The 23,433-nt window shown below is 54.1% G+C and overlaps 1 protein-coding gene across 2 annotated transcripts; it reads right to left on the bottom strand.

Moving 5' to 3' along the window:
• Window positions 1-750: 750 nt before the first annotated feature.
• On the bottom strand, window positions 751-20,141 carry SPDEF (SAM pointed domain containing ETS transcription factor). 2 transcript variants are annotated; one of them, XM_016146950.2, is made up of 7 exons: window positions 19,806-20,141; window positions 12,874-12,908; window positions 8,714-9,172; window positions 6,399-6,596; window positions 4,969-5,016; window positions 4,701-4,847; window positions 751-2,685 (listed from the first exon to the last, which is right to left on the bottom strand). In XM_016146950.2, exons 2-7 carry the CDS (start codon window positions 12,893-12,895, stop codon window positions 2,507-2,509), a joined length of 1,053 nt encoding a protein of 350 aa, XP_016002436.1. In that variant the 5' UTR covers window positions 12,896-12,908; window positions 19,806-20,141; the 3' UTR covers window positions 751-2,506. The 2 variants fall into 2 exon arrangements, with proteins under 2 accessions (XP_016002436.1, XP_016002437.1); XM_016146951.2 differs by lacking the exon at window positions 12,874-12,908.
• Window positions 20,142-23,433: the final 3,292 nt, after the last annotated feature.

Consider the following 23,433-nt stretch of genomic DNA (forward strand, 5'->3'; position numbering starts at 1 on the left):
GTCTTCCCCTGGGGGCCTCTGCTTTCCCCAGTCTGGTTAAATGTCTCCCCGAGGCCCCTCTTGCCCCCAGCAGCTTGGGGGGCACTGAAACAAGCTCCAGTATTCAAGGCAAATATACTTTGATCCCCTCACCCCTACTGCTTTCCTGGGCCCCAGGGTGTGCTCAGAGCAGGGAGAAAAGATCCAGATGGGTTGAATCTGTTCTCATCTCACCACAGCCTTTCTGCCTCAAGTCTACCTCCAGTAACAAGTACCTGGTTTTAGCCAAATGGAGGACTCTTCAAATAAAGACAAAAGGTTGCCTCGTCTTATATGAGTAGGCTGTTCTAGGCAGTTATGAGGAGCCCTGGAGGTGGGGTCCATGAGGAGGGTAGAGATACCTAGGTTCTGATGGGCAGTTGTGCAAAGGAAAAAGAGGAATCTGCAGTTTGCTGCTGGCACACAAAGTGTCACTGTATGGGAGTGTGCCGGAAGGGGATGTGTGTCTCATGACAGATCCACACAGCAGGGAGCTGCCCCACCCCACTCCCCGTAGGTCCCATTTCTGGAGCAGCTCCAGCTCCCACTCCTAACTCCTAACCCCACCCTCCGTTGTCCCTCCTCCCTCCCAGCCCCTACCTGAGATCCAAGTCTTCTGGAGGCTCAGGCCCAGGACCAGGCCCAGCTGGCGACATAGAAGCAGGTGGCTCCAGGGACTCAGTTGGGGGACACCAAATCAGTTTAGCAGAGCCAAGCTGGGTTCTGGCCAAGGTCTCAGTCTGCTCCCTCCTGGGGGGTGGGCAGACAGCAGGAGCTCAGCAAGGCACAGGCCCAGGGCAGGCCCCCCCTCCTCCAGGTCCAATTCCAGCTGACAGATGCCAAGGTGCTGTTTGCTTACTGCCAGGAGTAAACTTTATTCTGAAGACAATAAAATTGCTGAGGGCATAAGGCAGCAGTACAGGACACCATTTAACCCTTAGTGGTATGGGCAGCACCAGCTGGCTCCCCTTCCCATTTCCGGGAAGCCTATCCTCAGAAGCTAAGGGTTATGGAGCCTAAGGGTGCTGACCAGTCATGAAGGAGGAGGCATGGAAGGGCAGAGAGAGCCATGTCCTGGTGGGTTCAGTTCTTGGTTCTGCTGCTGATTGGTTGTGTGTGAGCAAGTCACTTAACCGCTCTGAGCCTTAGTTTCATCATCTGCAAAATGGGGCAGTAACCCCTAATTTTATTGGGAAGGTTAATGACAAAAAATGCAGTGGAAGCTCATAGTCAGCCCTCAGGACTTGTAAGTTTAATGAACAAATGCGAGGGGAGCATGAGGGAGCTGAGTAGCGAGCTGCTTTGCCCAGGAGAGTGGGTGATGGGTCCGGTCTCCCTCTAAGTGCGTGCGTGTGCACGCACACACGCACACGCATGCACGCACGCACACGCACACACACACTGACCACGCCCTTTTCCTATCACATACTCCTACACCTCACATCCCACTCACAGAGCTCGCAGCTTCATAGAGGGAACTACTAAGGTCTGTGACCTCACTCTTGAGGCAGAGGAACCGCAGCAACAAGCCAACCTCTCTTCTACCCTGTTCACTGCAGAGCCAGTGTCCCATGAGGGGGACTGAAGCACCACCCTGTGACATACCCCTGCTGCTGCAGCCCAGAGCCTGTGTGGTTGGCCCGGCCCAGGCAGCAAGCCCTGATCTACAGCAGAGCAAGAGGATGGCGGAAGGCCATCTTCTTTCCAGTCTTAAGCATAGACTCTCTTCGGGTCCAACCTCCTCCCTTCTTTCAGCCCACACCAGGGTTGGGGGAGATGAGGGCCATTCCAGCCCCTCTTTGGCCTTGAGGACTCATTGCCTCTCTCCCATAGCTTCTACCAATCAATTACCCCTTTCTTTTTAGGCTCAGCTCAACGCCAACTCAAGGAAGCCTCTCTCGACCACCCAAGGCCCCTGTGACCACAACTGCTTAGAGCACTGATGGCTCCTGGGCTGTGACACTCACTCATTGCATAGACACTGGGGCCATGCCGGTTCTCTAGTATCTTTATTATGCGTTCGCAGGGGCACCCTTGGCTCTCCAACTCAGGGTTACGGATGTTTCCTAGCACCATGCCAGGCATGGTGCAGAATGAGGCAGTGAGCGCTGGACTGTGAGTAGCCTTAGCCAAGTCACTGCTATTCTGTCAGCTCTGCTCTGGAAATGCTGGGGTCAGATGCTGGGCTGGAGGGAGGGACCTCCCTGGGGAGCTGTGAACACTGAGGACAGCCCTGGCTCCCTCCATCCTGCATGGGCTGGGCACATGAACAGTCAGGCCTGAGGAGGGAGCACCCCCACCCGGGGGCCCTCAGGCCCTAGAGAGTTCACTTATCCTCCTGGGAGCCGTGGGCCATCCCCTCCCTGACCTTGGACTCAAAAGCCAGCAGACCGCCTTCTCCCTCAGCTCAAGGTCTGGCCAGGGCAGGGGCGGGCAGGAGGGAGGTCTGGCGAGGGTGAGTTTCAGGCCTGGGCCTGGCCTGCAGCCCTCAGATGGGGTGCACAAACTGGTAGACGAGGCGCTGGGAGATGTCTGGCTTCCGGATGATGCCCTTCTTGTAATACTGGCGGATGGAGCGGCTCAGCTTGTCGTAGTTCATGGCAGGGCGGTTCTTGCGGATGCCCCACAGCCGGGCCACCTGAGCAGAGTCCTCGATTTTGAAGATGCCTGGGGAAGCAGGAGGGCCCAGACAGCCAGTGGTGCAAATGAGGAATGGCAGGAAGGAGAAAGACCAAGACCAACGGGTCAGTCTGTGAGAGCTAAGCTAGCCAAATTCCGCAGGGGCAAGGCCAGGCCCAGACTATGGGGCCAGGCTACCTACTCCCAGGGTTGTGATGAGGGTTAAAGAAATGTGTGCGAGGAGTGTGCCACAGGGTCGAATAAGTGGTAAATAATTCCATGGAGTCACGAACTGGATGCAGGGTGAGCCTGGGTACCTTAGTGGATTATTTGGGGCACCAGGGCCCTGGCCCTTGCCAGCCTCTGCTCCCACTGCGAGGTTTGCACACCTTATGCAGAAGCACAATGGGGCTCCAAATGTGTCCACGGCTCATTTGGCAAGGTCATCCCTCACCTCCACCCCCACCACCTCACAGTTTCCAAGCCTGAAAGATCTCTTTGCCATTCTCAGACACTTTGCCCACACGGCCCTTTCTGGCAGATTTAATTCAGAGAAGGTGGTGGAAAGAGTGGATTTGGCACTGGGCTGAACTGGGTTTGAATCCTGACCCTGCCATTTTCTACTTTTAGAAGCTGTCTGAAGCTCCTTTTCCTGCCAGTAAGAGGGGGTTGTGGTGTGAGTACCACACTGTTGAGTGGTTATAGTATGTGCTGAGTGGAGTCTGAAGGAAGTGCCCCTTGGGAAGAATTATTACATTGTCAATACCCCCAGTACTCATTCTAAACCCTCCTGACAAGGCCCAGGTCAGCACACCCCCTCCAGGCAGGCTTTTCAGACCACCCTGCCCTGCCTGATCTCCCCTCTCTAAAACTCTACCTTGAAACCAACTCCCTGGAATACCGGGGGACCAGAAGACCAGCAGAACAGCTGCCTCACTCTCAGTCTTAAATACACATGTAGAGTCATCACGCCTTGTGCAGAACTTCTCTTCCACCTGCTCTAGCCCATTCTCATCCTCCACACTCAGCCCCAGAGTTACCTCCTCCGTGAAGTCCTCTTGGACCCGCACAGCTGCACCCACGGCCCTGTCCCCACCGGGACGTGCTCCGCACACCAGCTCATTTCACCGCTAGGTGTCCTACAAGACTGTAGGTCCCTTGAGGGCTAGATGCAACTGAATCCCCCCTAAACCCTCAGGACACTGTAATTCTTTGCAAATGTCAGCTAAGCAAGTGTGGAACCAGAGGACGTGCTCAAGGAAGGCTGGTTGGATAAATGAATCTGAAGACAGGTCCAGGCACTCAGAGCTACTAGTGACAAGAATGGGCCTAGAACCCAGGTTTCTTGGCCTTGCCAAAATACACACACACACACACACACACACACACACACTCATCTAGCCCTGCTCTGTCCAGCAAGGTAGCCACTAGCCATGATAGCTCTCGAGCACTTGAAGGGTGGCAAGTCTGAATTGATATGTGCTATAAGCATAAAATACACACTGGATTTCAAAGACTTAGTAAAATACCTCATTAATAAATTTTATATTGGTTATATGTTAAAATTATAATAACTTGTAATATTGAGTTAAATAAAAGTATTAAGATTAAATTCAAAAAAATTTTAATTTTTTTAATGTGGCTGCATAAAAATCTAATATTACAACATATGTGGCTCACATTGTATTTCTCACCGAGCACCATCAACCAGTCTTTCCAGAGAAGCTATGATGTTTTGAGGGCAAAAACTATGTGCCATTCTGAGCATATTTTCAAAAGCTTATTGTGTCACAGGCACTGTGTGGCTATTGGGATCCTTAACAAGACATAGCCGGGCCAGACATGGGTACAAATTACTCTCAGACCTTGGATGGGTCCTGTGATAGTGGCGCACCTGTTCTTCAGACAAAAGTGGAGGGCAGTAGCACCCCTCAGCCCAGCCCCAACCCCTCCCTGTGCCTGGTAGGAGCCCAGGCGGGCCCCCACTGGCCTCTCTAACCCCTCGTTTCCCCTGTGGCCTGGAGTGTGACGGCACCTGGCACCTTCAACGGGCGTCAGCTTACCTTTCTCCTTGTTGAGCCACCGGATGAAGCGGCCGTAGCTGTGAGGCTTGAGCAGCAGCTCCTTGAGGAACTGCCACAGGTGTATGGGCTGCCCAGAGCAGGATGAGTCCACTTCGCTGTCTGTCCAGCTCTCCTCATTGGTCGAGGCTGGGCAGCCAGGGAGGGTGGTGGTGAATGGGGAGCTGCGGCAACCCCCTGCTTCAGTGGCAGCCACCCCTCAACGGCAAACCTCGGAGCCCCCACCTCCTCCCTGCACTGCCCTGCTCACCGCAGTAGTGAACTGCCCCGGGGGAAGTCCTCTCTTTCATCCAGGCCGCTGTAGGATAAGGAGAGAAGAAGGTTGGCTACCCAGGAGAGACCCGCAAGGGGGGAAAAGGACATTTAGGTGGGACCGTGGGGCCACAGAGGCCCCCCTATGCCCCAGGTTTCCTGATGGCTCCTTCCCTCCTGCCAGTCTGGAGCTGCTTCCTGGAAGGAAATTTAGGATTTCAGAGCTGGAAGGGGCCTTAGAGATCCTGAATGCAGCCCGTTGTGGTTCAGACAGGAGACCAGAAGTGGAGCCTTGCTCTGCCTCCCTTTCTCGCCTATGAAATGGTGTCAGAAACCCCCTCCCAGATCTTGCAAGGATGTAAGGTGATGGAGTCTCAGAGTCTCAGCACCTTGTTCAGTGCCCGGCATAATAAAAGTTCCCTGCTCTCCAGCTGCCGAGTTCACCAAGCGCTTGTACCTCCTCCTGCTCTCCACCCGGCCTTCTCCCATCTCCCCCAGTCTCAGACCAAGAAGTGATGGCAGAGGGCAAGGCAGCCAGCTTCTGCTTACATCACCAACTGGCATTCAGCCTGGTACTGACCACTGCCCTTGGCAGCCACTATCAAGGAGCCGGGGTGGGGCAGGACACTGGTCTCTCACGGGGTCGTATGAGCTGGTCCTGTCCCCTTACTCATCTGGGCCCCTAAGGGCAAGGCCTTGACCCAATGGGCAAGCACTCTTTCCTCCAAAGCACATGGCTCTATGCAGGGCACACGGTGGCACCCAATGAGGTGGAGATAGGGTTGGCATGCAGCCTTGAAAAAGAATAGGGCAGCTATGTGCATCCTGATGGGGAACAAGACCCAGATGCACTGTTAAGTATGGGACACTTTGATACTATTCACATTTTCAAAAGGGTAAAAATCACACTCGTATATGGGCTTATATATGTATGGGCTTTTCCTGGCCAGGTCCCCAAGAAACTGCTAATAGTGGTTCCTCTAGGGAAATTCGAAGGCTGGGGATCAGGAGTCAGGAGAATTATTTTTCATGGTATACTATTTTTCGCTATGTTTTTTTTTTGTTTGTTTTCAATCGTACACATTTATTCATTACTTCTTTAATGAAAAACAACAGAAAACAAACAAATAACATTTTAAGAAGGACAAAGAAGGACTTCATAGCCCCTGCAGTCCTGTCAGCTCTGCCGTCCCATGTGCTCACAGTCTAACTTCTACTTTCTAACTTTCCATGTTCTCTATCCTAAGTTCTATGTGTTTGGCCAGGGCTGGAAGGGGTCAGGGCTGGTCAGTTCGCCCAGGTTCCAGGGACACAGCCGCAACAGGGGCTGGGAGTCAGAGCAGAGCCCGTCGGAGAGTAACGCCCAGCCAGCATCCTGGTCTAAGAGTCCCCTCTGTGTCCCTGGCTCCCACCCACACCATGTCCCACCTGATTTCCAGATGTCCAGGTGGGCGTGCAGCACGTCCCCGCCCAGGGGAGAGCGCTGGCGGAACTGCTCCTCCGACATGGCGCACAGCTCCTTGCCCCCCAGCTCCTGGAAGGCTTTGCCCACGGGAGGCAGCCGGTACTGGTGCTCTGTCCACAGGAGCCACTTCTGCACGTTGCCAGGGCTCCAGTCCACGGGATCTGGGCAAGAGACACTCACCTCAGTTCTGGGGGCTGCTTGAGAGCACCACCCAGAACATGACCCACAGTGCTCGGATGGGGCATCGGATGTGGGAACTGGGAGCTTGTGACCCAGGACCATGAGCTCCTGGGGCGGAAACAGGCCAATCCAGACCCTCTTGAGGGGCCCTGTTGAGGGAGTATCCAAGAAGAGAGAGAGTGAGAGGGAGAAGCTCTGGGCAGAGTAGCCTGGGGGCTCTGCATGCCCCCACCTCACCCAGAACTTGGGCTCTCCAAGACAGTTCCAGCCACTCCGAAGGACCTTTTGGGAAGCTCCAGCCCTGGAGGGGACAGTGACATTAAACTAGAAACATATGAGCTTCTCTCCCAGCTGCCTCTTATCTTCCTAAAGCCCCTCAAGGATCCAGAGAAAAACCCAACCAGCAATTAACCCTATGATCCCCAACCCACACCGTATTTTACAGATGAGGAAACTGAGGTACAGAGTGTTCCATCCCCTTGTCTAACAGCTGTAACAAAGGGCCGGGTGCATAGTAGCTGCTTAGTGCACATGCATTGAATAAATGAATGAATGAATTGGCAGGGCATACGTTGGTCATGGGACAGCTACAAGCCTCAAAGGTGGAAGGGGAGTCACTGCTTAGGACTTAGATATCCCCCTGGGGAGCTACTCCGGGGTGAACCTGGCAGGGCACATGGGTGGAGGCCAGGCTGGTGTGCATGGTCACAGTAGGGCTCCAAGTGAACACTGTGGTCTAAGTTGGTGCCCTAGCTGGGTAACCTGCAGGCCGGGCTGCCCCTACTTAATGAATTCATTTTCCTCTCCAGGGTCAAAGCAATTTGTTTCTTTCCACATTGTTCAGATGGCAGGCCCTCCCTTCTCAGCCTGGTGTGGGAGCAAAGGCACCGTGAGAGACCTCACTGGGGGTGGAGGAACTGGCCTTGGCACTAGACGACTGGAAGGCTGGGGTGTGGGCAGGAACTACCTTAAGGAGGCACCAGCTGGGACTGTTGGGAGGCAGGGGCTGGCCCTGAGGGCCACCTGAAGATCCTACTTGAGTGAAAGCAGTACAGAGTGGGAAGCTCAAATGCCAGGGCCCGATGACCAAGAAGATGGGTCAGACCTGCCCGGAGTTGCAGAGATGATGGAAAGAGACAGGGCTGGAGACCTAGCAGCCCCTCAACCCCTCAGCATCAGCTCCATAACGACACCCGCCAGGCCCCGGCAGACACACGCACGCCCGGCCTGCTAACATCCCCTTCTCATCAGAGCCTTCGTCAGCGTCTGACCAGTGACACATTTATCCATTTATGGTCTGTTCCCCTCACTACAATGTCAGCCTCATAAACGAAGGGGCTTTTGTTTTGTGTCCCCACTCAATTCCCCAGTGCCAGAATGGGACCTGGCATGTCAAGTTATTGTTTATTGAGCATCTATAATGTACAAGGTGCCATCCTAGGAACTGGGGAGGTAGCAGTGAACAAAACAAATAAAAATCTCTGCCCTTTGGGTGTGTACATTCCCGTGGGGGAGACAGATAGTAAACAACATAAATAAAATATGCAGCATATGAGATGCTACGTGCTGTCAGAGAAATAAAGCAGTGGGGAGGACTAAGAGGCGCGGGATACAGGCAGCAATTTCAATAGAGGGGTTAGGTAAGGCCTCGTTGAGTTGGGGTCATTTGAGTCAAGACATGAAGGAGGTGAGAGGTGAGCCAAGTAGATATTTGGGGGAAGAGTGTTCTAGGTCGAGGGACCAGCAGGTTCCAAGGTCTTGAGGTACGTATTGTGGGAACAGCAAGGAGGCAGGTGTAGCTGAGGGGAGAGCGGAGATGAGTCTGAGAGGAGGTGGTGGGCCAGACAGTATAGGGGTCGAATTCACTTCATCTAACACCCACCAAGCGGGGACTCGGGCTGGTGCACAGAGAGGATCGGAACCTCCCTGGCTCACAGTTGTTGCATTATAGGCTGGCCATGTGTGTAGAAGCACCAGCATGGGGCTGCCTGAGCCGGGCCAGTGGTGGCCAGAGTTCAGCAGGCAGCGTCCCTGTCCCCCAGCGACCTTAGTCTGCCTGTGGCCCACCTTTTGGAGGTGGCTGTGTGGAGGGGCTCACCTGCAGTGATGTTGAGCAGCTTGCAGGCTGTCTCAATGTCCTTGAGCACCTCACCCACCACCATGGACTGCACCTGCTCCAGCGAGTGCTCCTCCAGGGTCAGCCCACCTGGCGCCAAGTCCAGGCTGCCCCCAGGGGCTTGGCTGTCGATGACAGGGCACTGCTCAGGCTCCTCGGGTGGCTCATCCCGAGTGCTGGCCCCAGGGCCCTTGGCGGCCCAGCTGTTCTCCTCGGGGTACAGCATGTCCAAGTAGGAGAGGTAGAAGGCAGACAGGCCCTGCTCAGGTGTGGCGGGTGGACTGGGGCTCCAGTCCCGTCTCTCAGGGCCCCCCGCCCCTGCTGTTACCTTCTCCGGGCCTGTCCGAAATACAGTGTTGGGAGGCAGCAGGAGGCGGCTGGGAGGCACGCTGCTCAGGCCGGGGCTGGCGCTGCTCATGCCGCTTCTGCTCAGGCCAGCGTCTATAGAAATAAAAGAGGAAGGAGTCAGGTTTTGGCTGCTTCCCCATCCCCATGGGGGCCACTAAGCTAGTTTCAAGGATGAGGGGCCCAATGAGCAGGGGTTGGTCCTGGGAGAGAGTTAGAGCTTCTGGGTCATTGGGCAGCTTGGACAGGGCTGGGCGGACAGGACTTCTGGCTGGGAAAGACAGTAGGGTGGGAGTTGGGGTAGGACTGTGAACAGACAGCTTCCTCACTCTCTAAGGAAGCCGGATTAGCTGGGAGCAGCAAATGTTTACAGTGTGCTTAAAACAACCTTCTGAAGTTCTTGACTTCATTCAGCCCTCACAGTGGAAGGCAAGATTAGTTCCATTTGGCAGATGAGCAAACTGAGGCCTGGACAAGATGCATCTAGTATCCAAGCCTCTGTTCCTCAGCTGGCCCACACCCAGATCCCAGTCCACTGTGAAGGAAGTTCCTTCTGAGAGCTAACCTAAATCTTTCCTGCTGTAGCAAAGCTTATTTTCTTTTATTATGCCCTTGAAGGAAGTAGGGAAGGAAGAGGCTCACCAATGTCTTCACCAGCCAGGTGAAGGAAGAGAGGAGCAAGTGAGGTAGAATTCCCTCACAAATGGGGGAGCCAGCCTCCTCCCCTTCCCGAGGGCCTTTTGGTGGAATGTGAAAAAATTAGCAGCATAATGCTAATAAAGTGGCCACTGAGCAACCACACACAGATGTGCTTGGCCCCACCTCCCAGTCAAAGCTGGTACCCACCCTTCCTCACTCTCCCCTGAAAGGTGCTGCCCCCTGGCCCCTCTCTGCTCCCAGGCCCTGGAGGAATGTGCTGCTGCCAGAGGGGGCGCCCACGTCCTGACCCTCAGGCCCACTTTCCCGGAGCGGTGGGAGTTAATGAGAAGGCACAGGCGCCCAGAACAACTGAGGTCCTCAGTGACTCTGACACCCACTCCTCCCTGCTTAGGATGCCCCAGGAGCACTGTTTGGCCTCAAAAGAGCAACTAGAGGCCTTGCTCCCCGTCAGCCACCTAGACTCTGCTTTCCCTGAGCCCTTTTCCCCGAGCCCGTCCTGGAGTAGGTGGTTTGTTTGAGGCAGGGCGCTCGAGAGAGTTGCATACACCAAACACCAGGGTTTCTGGGATGTTTCTGTGATGTGTGGGCCTGAGACAAGAATAAAACAGGACGGGGTGGGAAATTACCAACAAATACATGTTCCCAATATACAGGGAACCATTCAGAGGGGAGGAAAGGAGCATGGGAACCTGTAAGGGCAAGTTTATGTATCCTTTTCTAAGGGGTGTTTATATTTGAAAGCAGAGCATCTCAGAATGTGGTGCCCAGACCAGCAGCCTCGGCACAGCAGGGAATTGATTAGGAATGAGAATTCTTAGGCCCACTTCAGGGCACTCAATGAGAAGCTGGGTGCCGGGAAGGGGTGGGGGGCAGCAGTGCCTGTCAACAGGCCTTTTGGGTGATCCTGATGCATGCTCACATTTAAGAATTGCTGCTTTAATGGCATCTGGCCAGTAAGAAGAGCGGGCTCTAATCACAGGCTGGGTAGACTCTGTAATGGGACAGTGACGGGGGCTCTGTAGCCCATCTCCAGTCACCCCATGGGACTGACCCGCTCAGCCTGTGTGTAGTGGTGTTTACCGCTGCTGATGGGACAGGGAAAGAACCTGGTGGAAGATACCCCTGGCTTCCCTAGGGCTGCAGCTAGCCGATTCCACATCTTTGTTCAACTTAGGAAATGATGCCCAGCCCTCTTTCTTTTTCTGGAGAGCGTAGCTTAGTGAACTGAGCCCAGGTGGAAATGCGGCTCCCTCTTGTCCCCTCTCCTGAGCAGTTCCCAACCTTCCCAACTTTACTTGGCAGCCCTGCAGTTTACGTGGTGGAGAGAATGCCAGCAAGAGAGAAGGGTGTTCCCTTTGATTTCGATTCTCCCTTTCAAGGGCTCCTTTAAGTGACAAGGAAGGAAAGGTCAGGGTGGGGTGGGGTGGGCAGGAACGGAAGGGGGAGCTAGGGCTGCGGGGGACAGAGGGCAGGCCTGGAATCATTTCAAGTCCTTCTGTGCAAACACACGTGTGTGCTCTGGGCCCACATTATTTACCCAGGCAGCACCAACAGCCCGCTCTGGCCCTGGGTCCCCACCCTGGTCTGTGCCCGTGCCCTAGCCCTAGGTGGCCCCACCCACACAGAGCCCCTCTCAGCCCCCACCCCTCCCACATCACCCCTTGCCTGCCTCCCACCCCATCCACGTCCCCAGAACTCTCATGCCTGCCACGTTAGGACAGTCTCTGCCAAGACCCTGGGCGATATGCCAGGGAAACAGAAGCTTTTCCAAGAAGCAGGAGCATTTGCCTCCCTCATGGGCCTCCTGTTTGCTTGGCCTCGGCCACAGGTAGGCTAGAGGGCAGCTGCTATGCTTCAGGGCCCAGTGGCATGAGGGGTCAGTGAGGATGAATGGGCAGGACAGGTGGCAGTGTTTGCCTGGTGGGGATGTGATGACACATTCCTGACACATTTGTGAAGTGAGCTGTATAGTTACATCCGTCCCCTCCCCAGGAGAGAGGCAGCGTGGACCTTATTCTTAGTCCTATTTTGTGATGGGGAAGTTAAGGTGCAAAGAGCTAAGTGACTTGGATCCAGGTCTTCCAACTCCTGGCCCAGGGTTCCTTCACCAGCAGAGAATTTCCGCCTCCTCCTCTGCACTCCAGCTCCCCATCACCTTAATCCTAAATGCCCAGGAACCTGCTTTCAACCAAGACTTGGTCACAGCTCCAACACCTCCCTGGTGAAAAATACTCACTGTTAAGAAACTTTGAAAGTAAGAGATGCACAAAGCACAGGTGCGTTCATGATTAACTGTGTGTCAGGAAGAAAGATCTGATTGTTTGCAGGTGGGAGATGGTAGGAACTGCTCTGATCCCAGCAGCCCAGGTGTCGGGGAACCTTGATTTACTGGCTAGGGAGCCAGAAGCTGGTTTCCCCCTTTACTACCCACAACCTGGGTGACATGGCAGCAAGAGCCCCATTTTATGGATGCGAACAGTGAGGCTCAGAGAGGTTATGCAGCTTGCCCAAGGTCTCCAGATGGCCATGTGCAGGCTCTGCTCATTGTACCACATTCCCTCTAAGGCTTCAGTTCTGGCAAGTCCCATCTTCCCAAGGGCCTGCCCACCTCCCGGTCAGGCAACTCAATCCTCTAAAGTTCCACCTCTTGGCTTCTCATTCTACCCCATGTCAAGCTCAGTTCTCTCCATCACCCTTTCATCAGGCACCCCTATGCTCAAGAATCTCCCATGGGTCCTCATTGCCAGGCCTGCCAGATTCCAATGGCAGGTACCCACCTCTGAGCCCTCCTCTTACCCAGTCCAGACAATCAGAGATGTAAGAGACCATATGTTATGTGATTGCATTATAGATAGGAGCAATGAAGCCCAGAGTGGGGAAGGGATTCATTTGCTGGTTAGTAGCAGGGTCTGGATCAGATTCAGGGATCAGTTGACATATCTAGGTCTAATGAGAACGGCATTTCTTCCTTGGCCCCTGTGCTATTTTCTTTTGCGTTGTCCCCCTGCCCAAGATGTCCCTTCCTTCTCATAACAGTTCAGCCCAAAGCCCTCCTCCCCCAGGAAGCCCTCCCAACAGCTCCCTTATCTGACTTCCCAGTTCTCTCCATCTGTGCCATGTAATTCAGTCCTAATTACATTCAGGTGACTCTCCATCCATGTGGACACACGTGCTGAAAAAAAAAAATGAAGCTCAGAGAGTAGCAGGAACATGCCATAGTCACGCAGCAGAGCGAGGACCAACTAGAGGCTGCTGACTCTTAGGCCTAGGATCCAGTGTTTGGCCGGCCCAGGTCCCACAGATGGTAGACCCAACCCTCCCAAAAGCCTCTGCCATCTGGGTCCAAGGGGTGACTGGTCTCCTGAGCGATGCCTCCAGCTCCCAAACCTCGAGGTGATATTTTCTGGATTAAGCCACATGTCTGGATTAAGGCTCAGCATGTCCTGGGTCCTCCTGCCCCAGAGGCTTTGGCTCCAACTTCACACAAAGAAACTTTGGTAACAGCTGGTAGAGGCCAAGGCCCAGAGACAGGGCCAGATGGTGGGGTAGTGGCCAGAGGGATTAGCTACCTCAGGCCCCTTTTCTCAGCATCAACTATTTCCGCAGGAGGGCAGACCAAGGAGAGAAGGCAGAGGGACCCACAGTCGGGGATTTACAGCAGCTGTTCCCTGCCACTGCCTGGGCCTGCTCTCGCCCTTGGGGCCAGGAATGTGTCCCCGCAACTCCACTGCCTCCAGGATTCTCACTCCCACCTCCACCTGGCATCAGCAAAAGATCCCCTATCTCCTGAAACCACAGCCTCAGGGAAGTGGTGTTACCAGGGAGGTCTTTACTAAGGCCCTGAGATGTTGTGAGGTCGGAGCCTGTCTCCCACATCCTGCTTAGTTCAGGCTCCCAGATCTCCTCCACTCCTGGGCAGGGGGGTGGTGGGGGGAGGTGGGTTGTGGGTGGGGTTACTGTGCCCTAGTGTCCACTTAAATCCTGAGATGCAACCTCAGTCTGCCTAGAGCCAAGGGCCCCAGCTGCAGAGCCCAGTGAGTGAGAGGAACACTGAGGGAGAGTGGATGGGACAGGAGGTGACAGAGCCCACTGCCCGGCCCTTGAGTTGGCCTTATTCCACCAACTGGAGCAGACCTCCTCTGGCTTCCTCGCTGTGGTTCACTGCCTTGGCTGTCAGCCCCTCCCTTGCTCCAACTAAGGGGCCTCCTTTAATGGGTCAGAGTCAGGAGGCTGTGGGGGGTGTAACCTGGCCAGGAACTATGCCGAGTGGACAGGGGCACATGGACCTGCCCCCCAGCCTGCTGGTCAGCACCTTGGAGAGAAGCCGAATCTTCCCAGGCCATAGGGAGTCCTAGGCCAGTGCTGATGACAGGCCTGAGCAGCATGTCTGGCTTCTCCGAAGCCTCCCAGCCTCTGGCCCCAGACTCCCCTCTCCTCTAGACATTCCCTTCTCACCCTGCTGCTCCTCCTCTGGCCTCCTTACTTCTCCTTGGACAGCTCCTCCCCTCCCACGGAATCCCAGCTCCCTTGCCCTTTGAAAATGCTCTTCGAACTAGCTGGACCCCAGAAAAGCATGCAGCCTCCTCCTTAGTGACTGCTCTTCACTGCCCAGAGTGCTGGCCTCTCTCCACTTGACAGGCCACCCTCTTACTTAGGAAGGGGTCCTAGGCTGGCCACCTCCAGGCAGCTCTGGCCCTCTATCAAACACCCCACTGTGGCCATCCCCAAGCATCTGCTACCCCCTGGGTCTTCAAAAACAGAGAGGAAGGAGGTAGGCCTCTGGGGTGGCTGATGGCGGACTTGCCTTTCTTGGGCTCAGCTTGAAACTAGAGGTGGAGGGTTTCTTTTAGATATTCTGGCTTTCCCCACTTCCTCAGATCCCAGACTCATCCAGGCCACTGCCCTAACTCTCTCAGAGGCCCTGCTCTCCAGGAGGTTCAACTTGAGGAGCCAGCCAGGGGACCCAGGGGCTGAGAACTAGTGGATTGGAGTGAGGCCACATAGGGACCTGAGGGTAGGTAGGGAGTTGGAGGGTAGGGCCAGGTAGCAGGAGGATGGGCATAGGAAATGAATGGGTCAGGAGCTTATCAAGGAAATCTGGTCTAGTCTTCTGTTCCCGTGGTTCCCACAGGTGGCCAGGACCCCACAGGCACAATGAGACCAGCTCTGTGTTCCATTCGCTCCTGCTGCATGAGTACTGCTAGCATCCACACACATACACAGTCTTACCAATATTGCTCCCAACCTTTTCTAGGACAAGGCGAAGGCCAACTACATAAACCCCTCGCTGAGCTCCCCCAGCCATCCCCGGCATTGTTCCCGGCAGACGCAGGTGCTGCGACCGCTATGTGCACGTGGCTACAGGGACCGAGAAGGGATTGGGACTCAGGACTGAGTTCCGCCCTCTGCTCAGATGGTGCTGACGACTTGGCACCTTGCAGCCTCTACGGTCACTCTGGCCGACCACCCCTTTCTCCTCTGCTCAGGCTGCCCACCGACCCCTGAAAATCCTAGTCCCATAGAGTTTGTGTTGGTGCTTGCAGCCTAGACATATAAGGACCCACCTCAGCCCCAAATTCACCCCCATATTTGAGTTTACTCCAAAGGGGGTGTGCAGCCTGGAAAGAACTTGAGGCTTCAGCATCTGGAGATGTGGGTTCATGTTCTTCCCTGTTCTGTATGTGAGGGTAGCCCCTGATCCCCTTGGGCCTCAGTCTCCTCCTCTACTCTTAGAGGAGGTGAATCATCTCCCAGAGCCACATGCCTTCTGTATCCTGTGACCGCATGACTCCATCTTGCACCTCAGTCTGACTTGGAAGGAGGATGGTGGAGAAACAGAGATGGACATTAGGAGCTCCCCTTGCAAAGAGAAACATAATTCAGGGCTGACATTTCAGGTAGAATAAGGAGTGTGGCTGTATCTCTTCCCTGCACCCCTCTTCTGGAGTTGGTGTCCGCAGCCTCTGAATGACAACTCATCCTGCTGACCAAGCCGGGCCAACCACCAGGCTGACCCTCACCTCACAGATTGTCCGTCGGGACTGGTCCCGCGCCAGCAGCATCTCTTCCCCACTTCCTCCAGTCAGTGCGGACCCCTCCCAGACAAGCCTGGGGTGTGGATGGGTGATGCTGAGGTCAGCCAGAACCCCTATTTCCTGCCATATCAAGTACAAATCCTGCACGGCTTTCAGTTTCCAGAAACTGCAAATCATTTTTTCATTCAACTGTTGTTGAACACATACTGTGTGTCACTATATTTCATGTTTCGGCACCTGGGCAAGCTCCTTTGCCCTACCTGGACCGCCATGCCCGAGCCATCTGCATGCTCCACCTTTCTTCACGACACAGTGGCTGACGAGGCTGCCTCTCCTCTCTCTAGCACAGTCCCCACAAATCCTCCTCAAAAGGGCTGGGTCGCAGCCCCTTCTTTTCCCTACTCTCCTCCAGAACCTCATCTATAGCATCCCTTCCAACACCTGATACCCAACACGGCTTTGAGGTTTTGTGGGCATCTTGTTGCCCATGCTTCTGCCCCAGCTGGGCAGCCTGGCTGTTGAAGGTGTGAGAACACACGGACTTCTCCTGGCTTCTGCCTGTGGCATTTTGGTCGATCCTCTTGGCCTCAGGCTTCTCATCAGTAAAATGGGGACTCATAAAGACAGTTATGTCTCTGGGGTTGGTCACGACAAAGCAGGACAATGATGTGAACAGATGGTTCAATCTCTCAAGGGGTGTGTGTAACGCATCGGTTCCTCTTATCTCTATCCATCCATCCCTGTAGTCTCCCTCAGGCCCAGCACAGAGCTGGAAAGGCGCGCAGAGCGCATCATAAACTTCGAGGGATGAATCTGTACAACCTTGACAGCACTGAGGGGAAAAAAATGTGACTTGAGCCCCAAACATGGGGCCAGACAGCACCCTTTGAGGCTTGGAAAGGAGGTGTTAGGACAAAGTGAAGGCACTTCAACCTTAGGGAAAATGATAAAAGTCTGGAATAAACTGTCCCGAGAGACTAAGAACAGAAATTGCTTCAAAAAAAGGTTTAAATGAGAAGGGGTGGGCTATTAAGGGGTTATTGGGACCCTGGACAGTCAGTCACTCCTAGACCTCTCTTCTCAATCCCAGAGCTGGAGGGAGAAAGAAGGGGCGCCTCCATTCCGGTGGTGCTCTTTCTACAATCTTGGGTGAGCTCCAGCCTGTCTGGTCCCCAGCAGTCACACTAAGGTTCCCAGCTGGGAGTTCAAAGGGAGAAGGAGGCTCACCCTCTCCTGGTCTGGAAGCCCCACACAGCTCCTGAGAAATGGAAGAGGAGAATCTGGCAGGGGCTCCGCCTGGGCTGGGAACATGCAAACGAGTCAGGGAGAAGGAGCCAGGCATTAAATGTCAGGAAGAGCCCAGGGCAACTCAGCTTGTGCAAAGTTTGCTTTGGGAAGAGTTGTTCTACCTGACAGTCCACTTGCTTGGCCGGGGGCTCAGGTGTGGGGCATGGAATAGGATGGGAGTGAGGAGGGGAGGTGGGGGAGGGTCTTAGACCAGATTTGAGCCTGGAATCTCTGCTCTCTAGCTCTGGGACTGGGGCAGGTGACTGGGCTTCCTGTGATTCAGTTGTCTCATCTGTTAAATGGGCTATCAAGAGCATGTCTTGAAGGTGTTGTGAAGATTGAGAGAGAAGATAGATAGAAATCCCTTGTGAATTATATATAGGCTGAGCATGCATGAAGGCGGCACCTGGGAGCAGGTGAGAGGATGGGGCTGGAGCAGAGGGAAGGGAAAGGTAATGGCGTATGGAATGAGAACAAAGGAAGAACTGGGTGGTGACGGTGGGTGGAGAGCTAGAGAGGAAGGGCGAAGTGTGGGGGTGAGTTGAAGATGGTGGTGCAGGAGGCCTGGCCTTGCCCTGAGGTCATCTTGCTCTCTCGCCCAGTCCAGGGCAGCTGCTGGTCTCACCCTCCCACCCCCTCCCCCCACCCCTGACCTCTAAGAGGAGCCACCCATCTCCCCTGACCTCAGCATGGAAGACAGGTCGAGAAGTCACACGAGTCTTGCAAAGCTGGCAGATCCAGCCAGCGGCCGCCTCCACCAACTTCTATATGGCCTTCGAAACCCGACTCCAGGTTATCACTTCCATGAAGACTCTTTTAACAGAGGAGGCCACCTCGCCTAACCTTTTTATCACTCAGACAGGGAACTGCAAGTGACTTTCCCAGAGTCACACACGGTGGGCCTTAACCCCGTTCCTTGCCTTCCACCCAGAGGGTCTTTGTCCCCGGGTCAGCTTGAACTGACTTTCCTGGGTTAGGTCAAGCTGCACCGAGTTGTTTAGCACAAAACTGTTTGTGAATGGCCCTAATTGTTTCAGGGCTATTAACTTTATGTCTGCAACGATCTTAGTGGTTAAAAGTGGGTTCTCCTAGGTCCTTCTACTTACTGCCAGTGTCACAATTTCCGAGCATTGGTTGAGAACCTACTAGGTGCCACTTATTCCCTCAGGCTTGGTTGACAGAGCAACTCTGTCTAACGCAGAGTGTCCTTGTGAAATCTTATCTGCTGAAGTGTTTTATAATTGGCAACACAATAAACATATCTGATAGGTACTAAGTTTTCAGCTCTGGGTTTCACCACAGTGCCTGGAGCAGAGCAAGCACTTGTCCATTCACTGTCAGGCTCTCAAAGGGAAGGTGGTCCCTTATCCCATGAGAGACCACCTCCTCCATAACCCATCCTTCCAGGAAGCCCCAAGGATGCATTTTGTCCCCACATTTCTGTGAGTTTGGGGTGGCGAGACTCCAAGCTGGGAGACCCTGGCTCTGGCCCTTCTCACAGGTGGACAGGGGTCAAGCAGGACTGGCCCCGCTGGGCCGGGTCATGGCCTGGGCCTAGCTGTCTGGTGGGGCATCTCCTGCCCATCCCTGACTGCCACCTCAGACATGGCAGCTCGGGTGCCTGTTTGCTTTGTTACTCAGCTGAGCAGCTGGTGCTGGGAGATGCTGTTTTATTGGGGTGTGCTGAGAAGCTGTTTATTGGGGGGGGGGAGTCGGGGCAGGAAATGAGGCTAAGTCCCAGCCCTGGCCAAGGAGATAGTTAAAGGCCATGATCTCCATACAGCGGACAGACCACTGAGGTTTGTGGCCTGGGTGTGGGCTGCTGGGTAAGCCCAGGTGGCAGGGTGAGGTGAGGGGATCCGGGGCTAGCTCAGTGGGCCTGGCCACTCCCTAACATGCACACACACACATATACATGCTCACATATGCACACACACACATACATACGCGTACTCAGTGTCCGGCCTCAGAGGAGCCCTCAGCCATCCAGACCCTTCACGTTTCCACCCCGTCATCTGCTTACTGCTTCCTTCTCAGTCTCCCCACAGGAGGCATCTGGCGAATCTTAGAAATGAGCACCTTCAAGGACCCCTGTTTTTTTCCTAGACTGGGGCCCACGGGTCCTCTGCTTCTCTGTGTATCCATGCAGCCAGGTGGTCAGCTCCATAGCCCCCTGACCAGCTGGTTCCTGTGCCCACCACTGCTCTGCCTGATCCCTGGGCTCTGGGCCTGTACCCACTGCTCCAACCTGGACCCAGGCCCTGAGTCTCTAGGCCCCAGCAAGCCCCTGCCCACTTGTGGTCCGGCCCTGGGGAGACCCTTCCCTTGGCCAAGCAGCCGCAGCTGGCTATAGCAGAAAGACTGCTTATGTTTTGCTAGCCAAGCAGAACAGGCCGGGTCTCAGGGCTGAGTCTCCACATCTATAGGGCTACCACTCTCAGGCCGGGCAGGGTAGGCTCAGTGTGGAGCCTGAATGGTAACTATCACAGACACTGGGCACCTGGACCTTGCCAGGCCAAGGGGGCTCACCCAGGCTGTGGAGTTGGCCCAGGGAGGCAGGCTGGGCAGCCTGCGGAGAGGCAAGGACTTCTGAGGATGAAGGACCCAGATCACAGGGTCACTAGTGCCTGGCAGATCAGTTCTGAGCTTGCAAAGTACACCTCTAAGTCTTTTCAGTCACCTACCTCCCCACCAGCTGTCAGGAGAAAGCCCCATGCAGGGCACTGGGTGCTTCCCACTGGACTTACCCGTTAGCTGCCTGGTGTCCAAGGAGTCGCCTGCTGCAGTGGCAACCTCGGGGGCCAGGAGGAGGCGGGGGCAGTTTGAACCACTGTTGAGTCTCAGCCAGGCATCTGGGGAGCTGGTGGGATCAGGGACCAGCAGGGCTGGAGGCAAAGGTGGCACTCGTGTGGGCCGCCGGGGGCCTGGCCACCCTCGAGGGGTGGCTCTCTGAGGTCTCAGGGTTGCGTGGCCTTTAGGGAGCCCCCAGCCCCCAGCCCAGGGCCACTTGCTGGCACTCTGGCAAGTGCCAGAGGGGCTTACAGAGGGGGCGAGGTGGGCTCAGGACACAGGGTCTGGGTCTGTGGAGCAGTGTGGACGCAGGTGGAGTGCAGGAATGTGCTGGGAGGAAGTCTGTGTGATGAAGAGTTGGCTGGGCCTGATTTCCCATTATAAGTAATCCTTCCTTATTTACCTGAACAAATACGCTCCCTGCTTACCTCAGACCACAGGCGGGCTCCCAGTTAACCCTTTCGGGCCTTCCCCTCCTCACTGGGGGAATCTATGCCCTAGCAGCCAAGGAATTCACTCACTTGTTCACTCACTCACATATTCATTATTTGATGCACAGCTACTGAGCTCATATTATGTGTGAGGCGCAGGGTATATATCAAGAGAGACCTGGGCTGGAGCACTAAAAGGGATCAGCCAGGGGCGGGGGACAGATAAATAAGCAGCAGTGGAAATTCTGAGCTCCAGTGGAGGGCTGTGGGAGCATTGAGGCAAGGAATGTCAGCGAGGGCTTCCTGGAGGAAATGCTGTCTGGCTCTCCAGGCCAGGGATGGAGGGAGTTCAAAGAACCATGGGCCCACCCACCTCGCATAGGAACTGAGCTCTCTGTGCCCCATGGGCACAGGCCCATCACACAGTGGTGCTCAGGGAAGACTAGGAGCTTGCTTTCCCAGGCCCAGAGTAGGGAGTCAGCCAGCAGCAGCTTGCTCTCCACAGTCCCTGACGGGTAGAGGCAAGGAGGGGAGACTGAGCGCACACCCATCGCCCAGATTCCTGCACCTCCAGGAGTCCAAGGAGAGCCACGCAGTCAAGCTCTCAGCTTCCTCCTTATCTTGCCATGGGGGCTGAGGGATGTCCTCTTTCTTTGGAGCACCTTGGAAGGGTACCGAGCACCTGCTACTCCCATTCTGTCGAACGAGGACATTTTAGATCATGTTTATTGTTATTTTCTAATTTCAGAAGGAATTGTCAGTATTCTAAGGCTTCAGGAAGATTCCAAGGCCTTCAGAACTAGCCCCCTCACTTAAATAGTGCCATAATTCTCTGACATATCATTGTACTTTCCACCCTGGAGAGCACTGTGTTTAGTTATTATCATCACCAGCACTTTGGTGAGGATGTTATCAGAGTTGTTCTCCAGAGGAGGTCGAGATAGGATAGGATGGAGGAGGTAAAACGAAGTTCTGAAATGGCTACAGTCAACCACCCCAGCTCTCTAGGGTCAATAAAAAGAAAGACCCCTACATTCCCAGGTGGGACCTCCTCCAGGATGCCTTTCTATGTTCTGCTCCCTTGCCAGGCAGGCAGCCTTTTCTCCACTCTCACAGAAGCTTGTGCTTTTATCAGCTCTCTGATGCAGTGAAAATAATAGCCGCTACCCAATAAATACCTACTATATGCCAGGCACTGGTCAGTGCTCATTAGATGCTAAGGTATTATTCATATTATAAATACTATAACATGGGTAAGTACAAGGAATACCCAATAAATCCTTCTTGAATGGATTGGGTGTCAGAGATAGTTATCCTCAATGTTCATTCTCCCCTTTATCTCTGTAACAAGCCCCGAATTTTTAGCTTGGAACTTGGCTACCCAGGATTTAAGACTATCCCAGACTCCCTTACATCTAGATGTGACTATGTGACCAAGTAAAAGTATCATGTGTCCTTAAAAGTAAACTGACAAGTATCATTTGCCCCTTCTTTTTCCTTCCTCCTTCTTGCTACCCAGGATGCAACTGTGATTGCTGGAATTCTGGTTGCCATCTTGGATCATGAGGACAGGATGGTGGAGCCATGAGTTAGAAGGAGCCTGGGTGTCTGAGGACTGCATAAAACCTTTATATTGGCTTTGGACTGGCTGCCTCAGGACTTTTATGAGAGCAATAGACCTTTCGCTTTTGTTAAGTGGGGTCTTTATTATTCAAAGCCAAGTCTGATCCTCGCTGAGACAGACCAGAAGATGGACAGGCAGTAAGATAGAACATTCCTGCAGCCAAAGAGAATATTTCACTGCTGGATGGCAATGGGAAGGGGCCTGGTCATACCATAGAAAACCTTGACCTTGGGAAATCTGCCTCTTGAATGCTGCGTACAGACTTGTTTTGGGCCCGAGGGACCATTTCATCAGTGTCTCCAGGGATGGGTAGGCTTGAATGGACAGACCAGGATAAGTTGTGCTGAGTGTGGACAGTAATTCCACCTGCCCAAGCCTGGAGCAGGAAAACAAAAGGTGCCTCTAGAAGCTGGAAAGTTCCAAGAGAAAGCAAGGAGAGGATTCCTCATCTGCTCAGCTGGGGCTCACTTGGACTAAGGTGTTAAGAAGCTGCTTGGGGTGGATGTCAGTGGTGGGCTCCACGGGAAAGGAGGATGAAATAGGGCCCATCCTTACTCTATGAGGCCACTCTGGGTGACATATACCTACCTCCTCAACAGCTTTATCCACTTAGCATGGTATCGTGGCACCAGCTCAGGATTTGACCCAAATACACATGAGTACACATGTAGGTTCTGTCACCTTCCAGCTTCATGACTTTGGCCAAGCAGCTGTGACCTGCTGAATCCCCCTCTCCCCATCCCCAGAGAACTCTCGGAGTTGTTGTGAGGAGTGAGAATTTGGTGAAAGTGCTCTGTGAACCCAGACTCCCTGTCCCAATGCCTTGCTGACCACCAACCACATGCTATGTGTTTGAAATATGTCATTTTACTCCCTACAGTAACTTATAGTAGATGGTACTATGCCCAGTTTTCAGGTGAAGACACTGAGGCTCGAATGTTTAAAATGTCTTGCCCAAAGTCAATAGTTGGAAAGCAGATTCAAACTCAAATTTCCAGTTTCCTCAATCACCCATGCCTGATAGGACCCCACCCCATCCCCTCAGAGTCAAGTCTCAGGTCCTTGGCATGGGTCACTGGGTCCACCAGACCTCTTGCTTCCCGTCCACGGCTCCACCAGGCTGATCTCCTCTGGTCAGCTTCTACGGGATGAAATATGCCCCCTCCTGTTCTGTCATGGGCGATGTCTGCTCCATGTCCACCCTCTCCGGACCTGGGGTCTGACATACTACCCATGTTAGCCCAACGTGACTCCATCCTGGAACTTTCTTCTGACCTAATGAGATAATATATTTTCTTTTGCCAGTGGGGTTTCTGGGCCTTAAGAGTACAAGCTGGGAGCTACCACCCCTAAGGTGAGTATGCTGTGACGGCCCAGAGAAAGACCTTCCAACGCCACTGTGTGAACACCTGGATGAACCAGTCACTTCCTTTTTCTGTTGTTCAAGTGGATTTGAATTGAGTTTCTTCAACTTGTGATTGAAAGCATCCATATCTTTTGAGCCTGTTTCCAGGGCCCTCTGTGCAAAAA

Source organism: Rousettus aegyptiacus, unplaced genomic scaffold, assembly GCF_014176215.1.
Source record: "Rousettus aegyptiacus isolate mRouAeg1 unplaced genomic scaffold, mRouAeg1.p scaffold_m13_p_1, whole genome shotgun sequence".
Taxonomy (NCBI): Eukaryota; Metazoa; Chordata; class Mammalia; order Chiroptera; family Pteropodidae; genus Rousettus; species Rousettus aegyptiacus.

Coding starts and splice junctions, on each gene's coding strand:
- SPDEF (XM_016146950.2), bottom strand. CDS start 12,895: ATGGATGGAGAGTCACCTGAAT. Junction 6,597..8,713: donor GCTGCTCAACATCACTGCAG/GTGAGCCCCTCC, acceptor TCTCTTGCCCAG/ATCCCGTGGACTGGAGCCCT. Junction 4,848..4,968: donor CGGGGCAGTTCACTACTGCG/GTGAGCAGGGCA, acceptor CTGGCTGCCCAG/CCTCGACCAATGAGGAGAGC.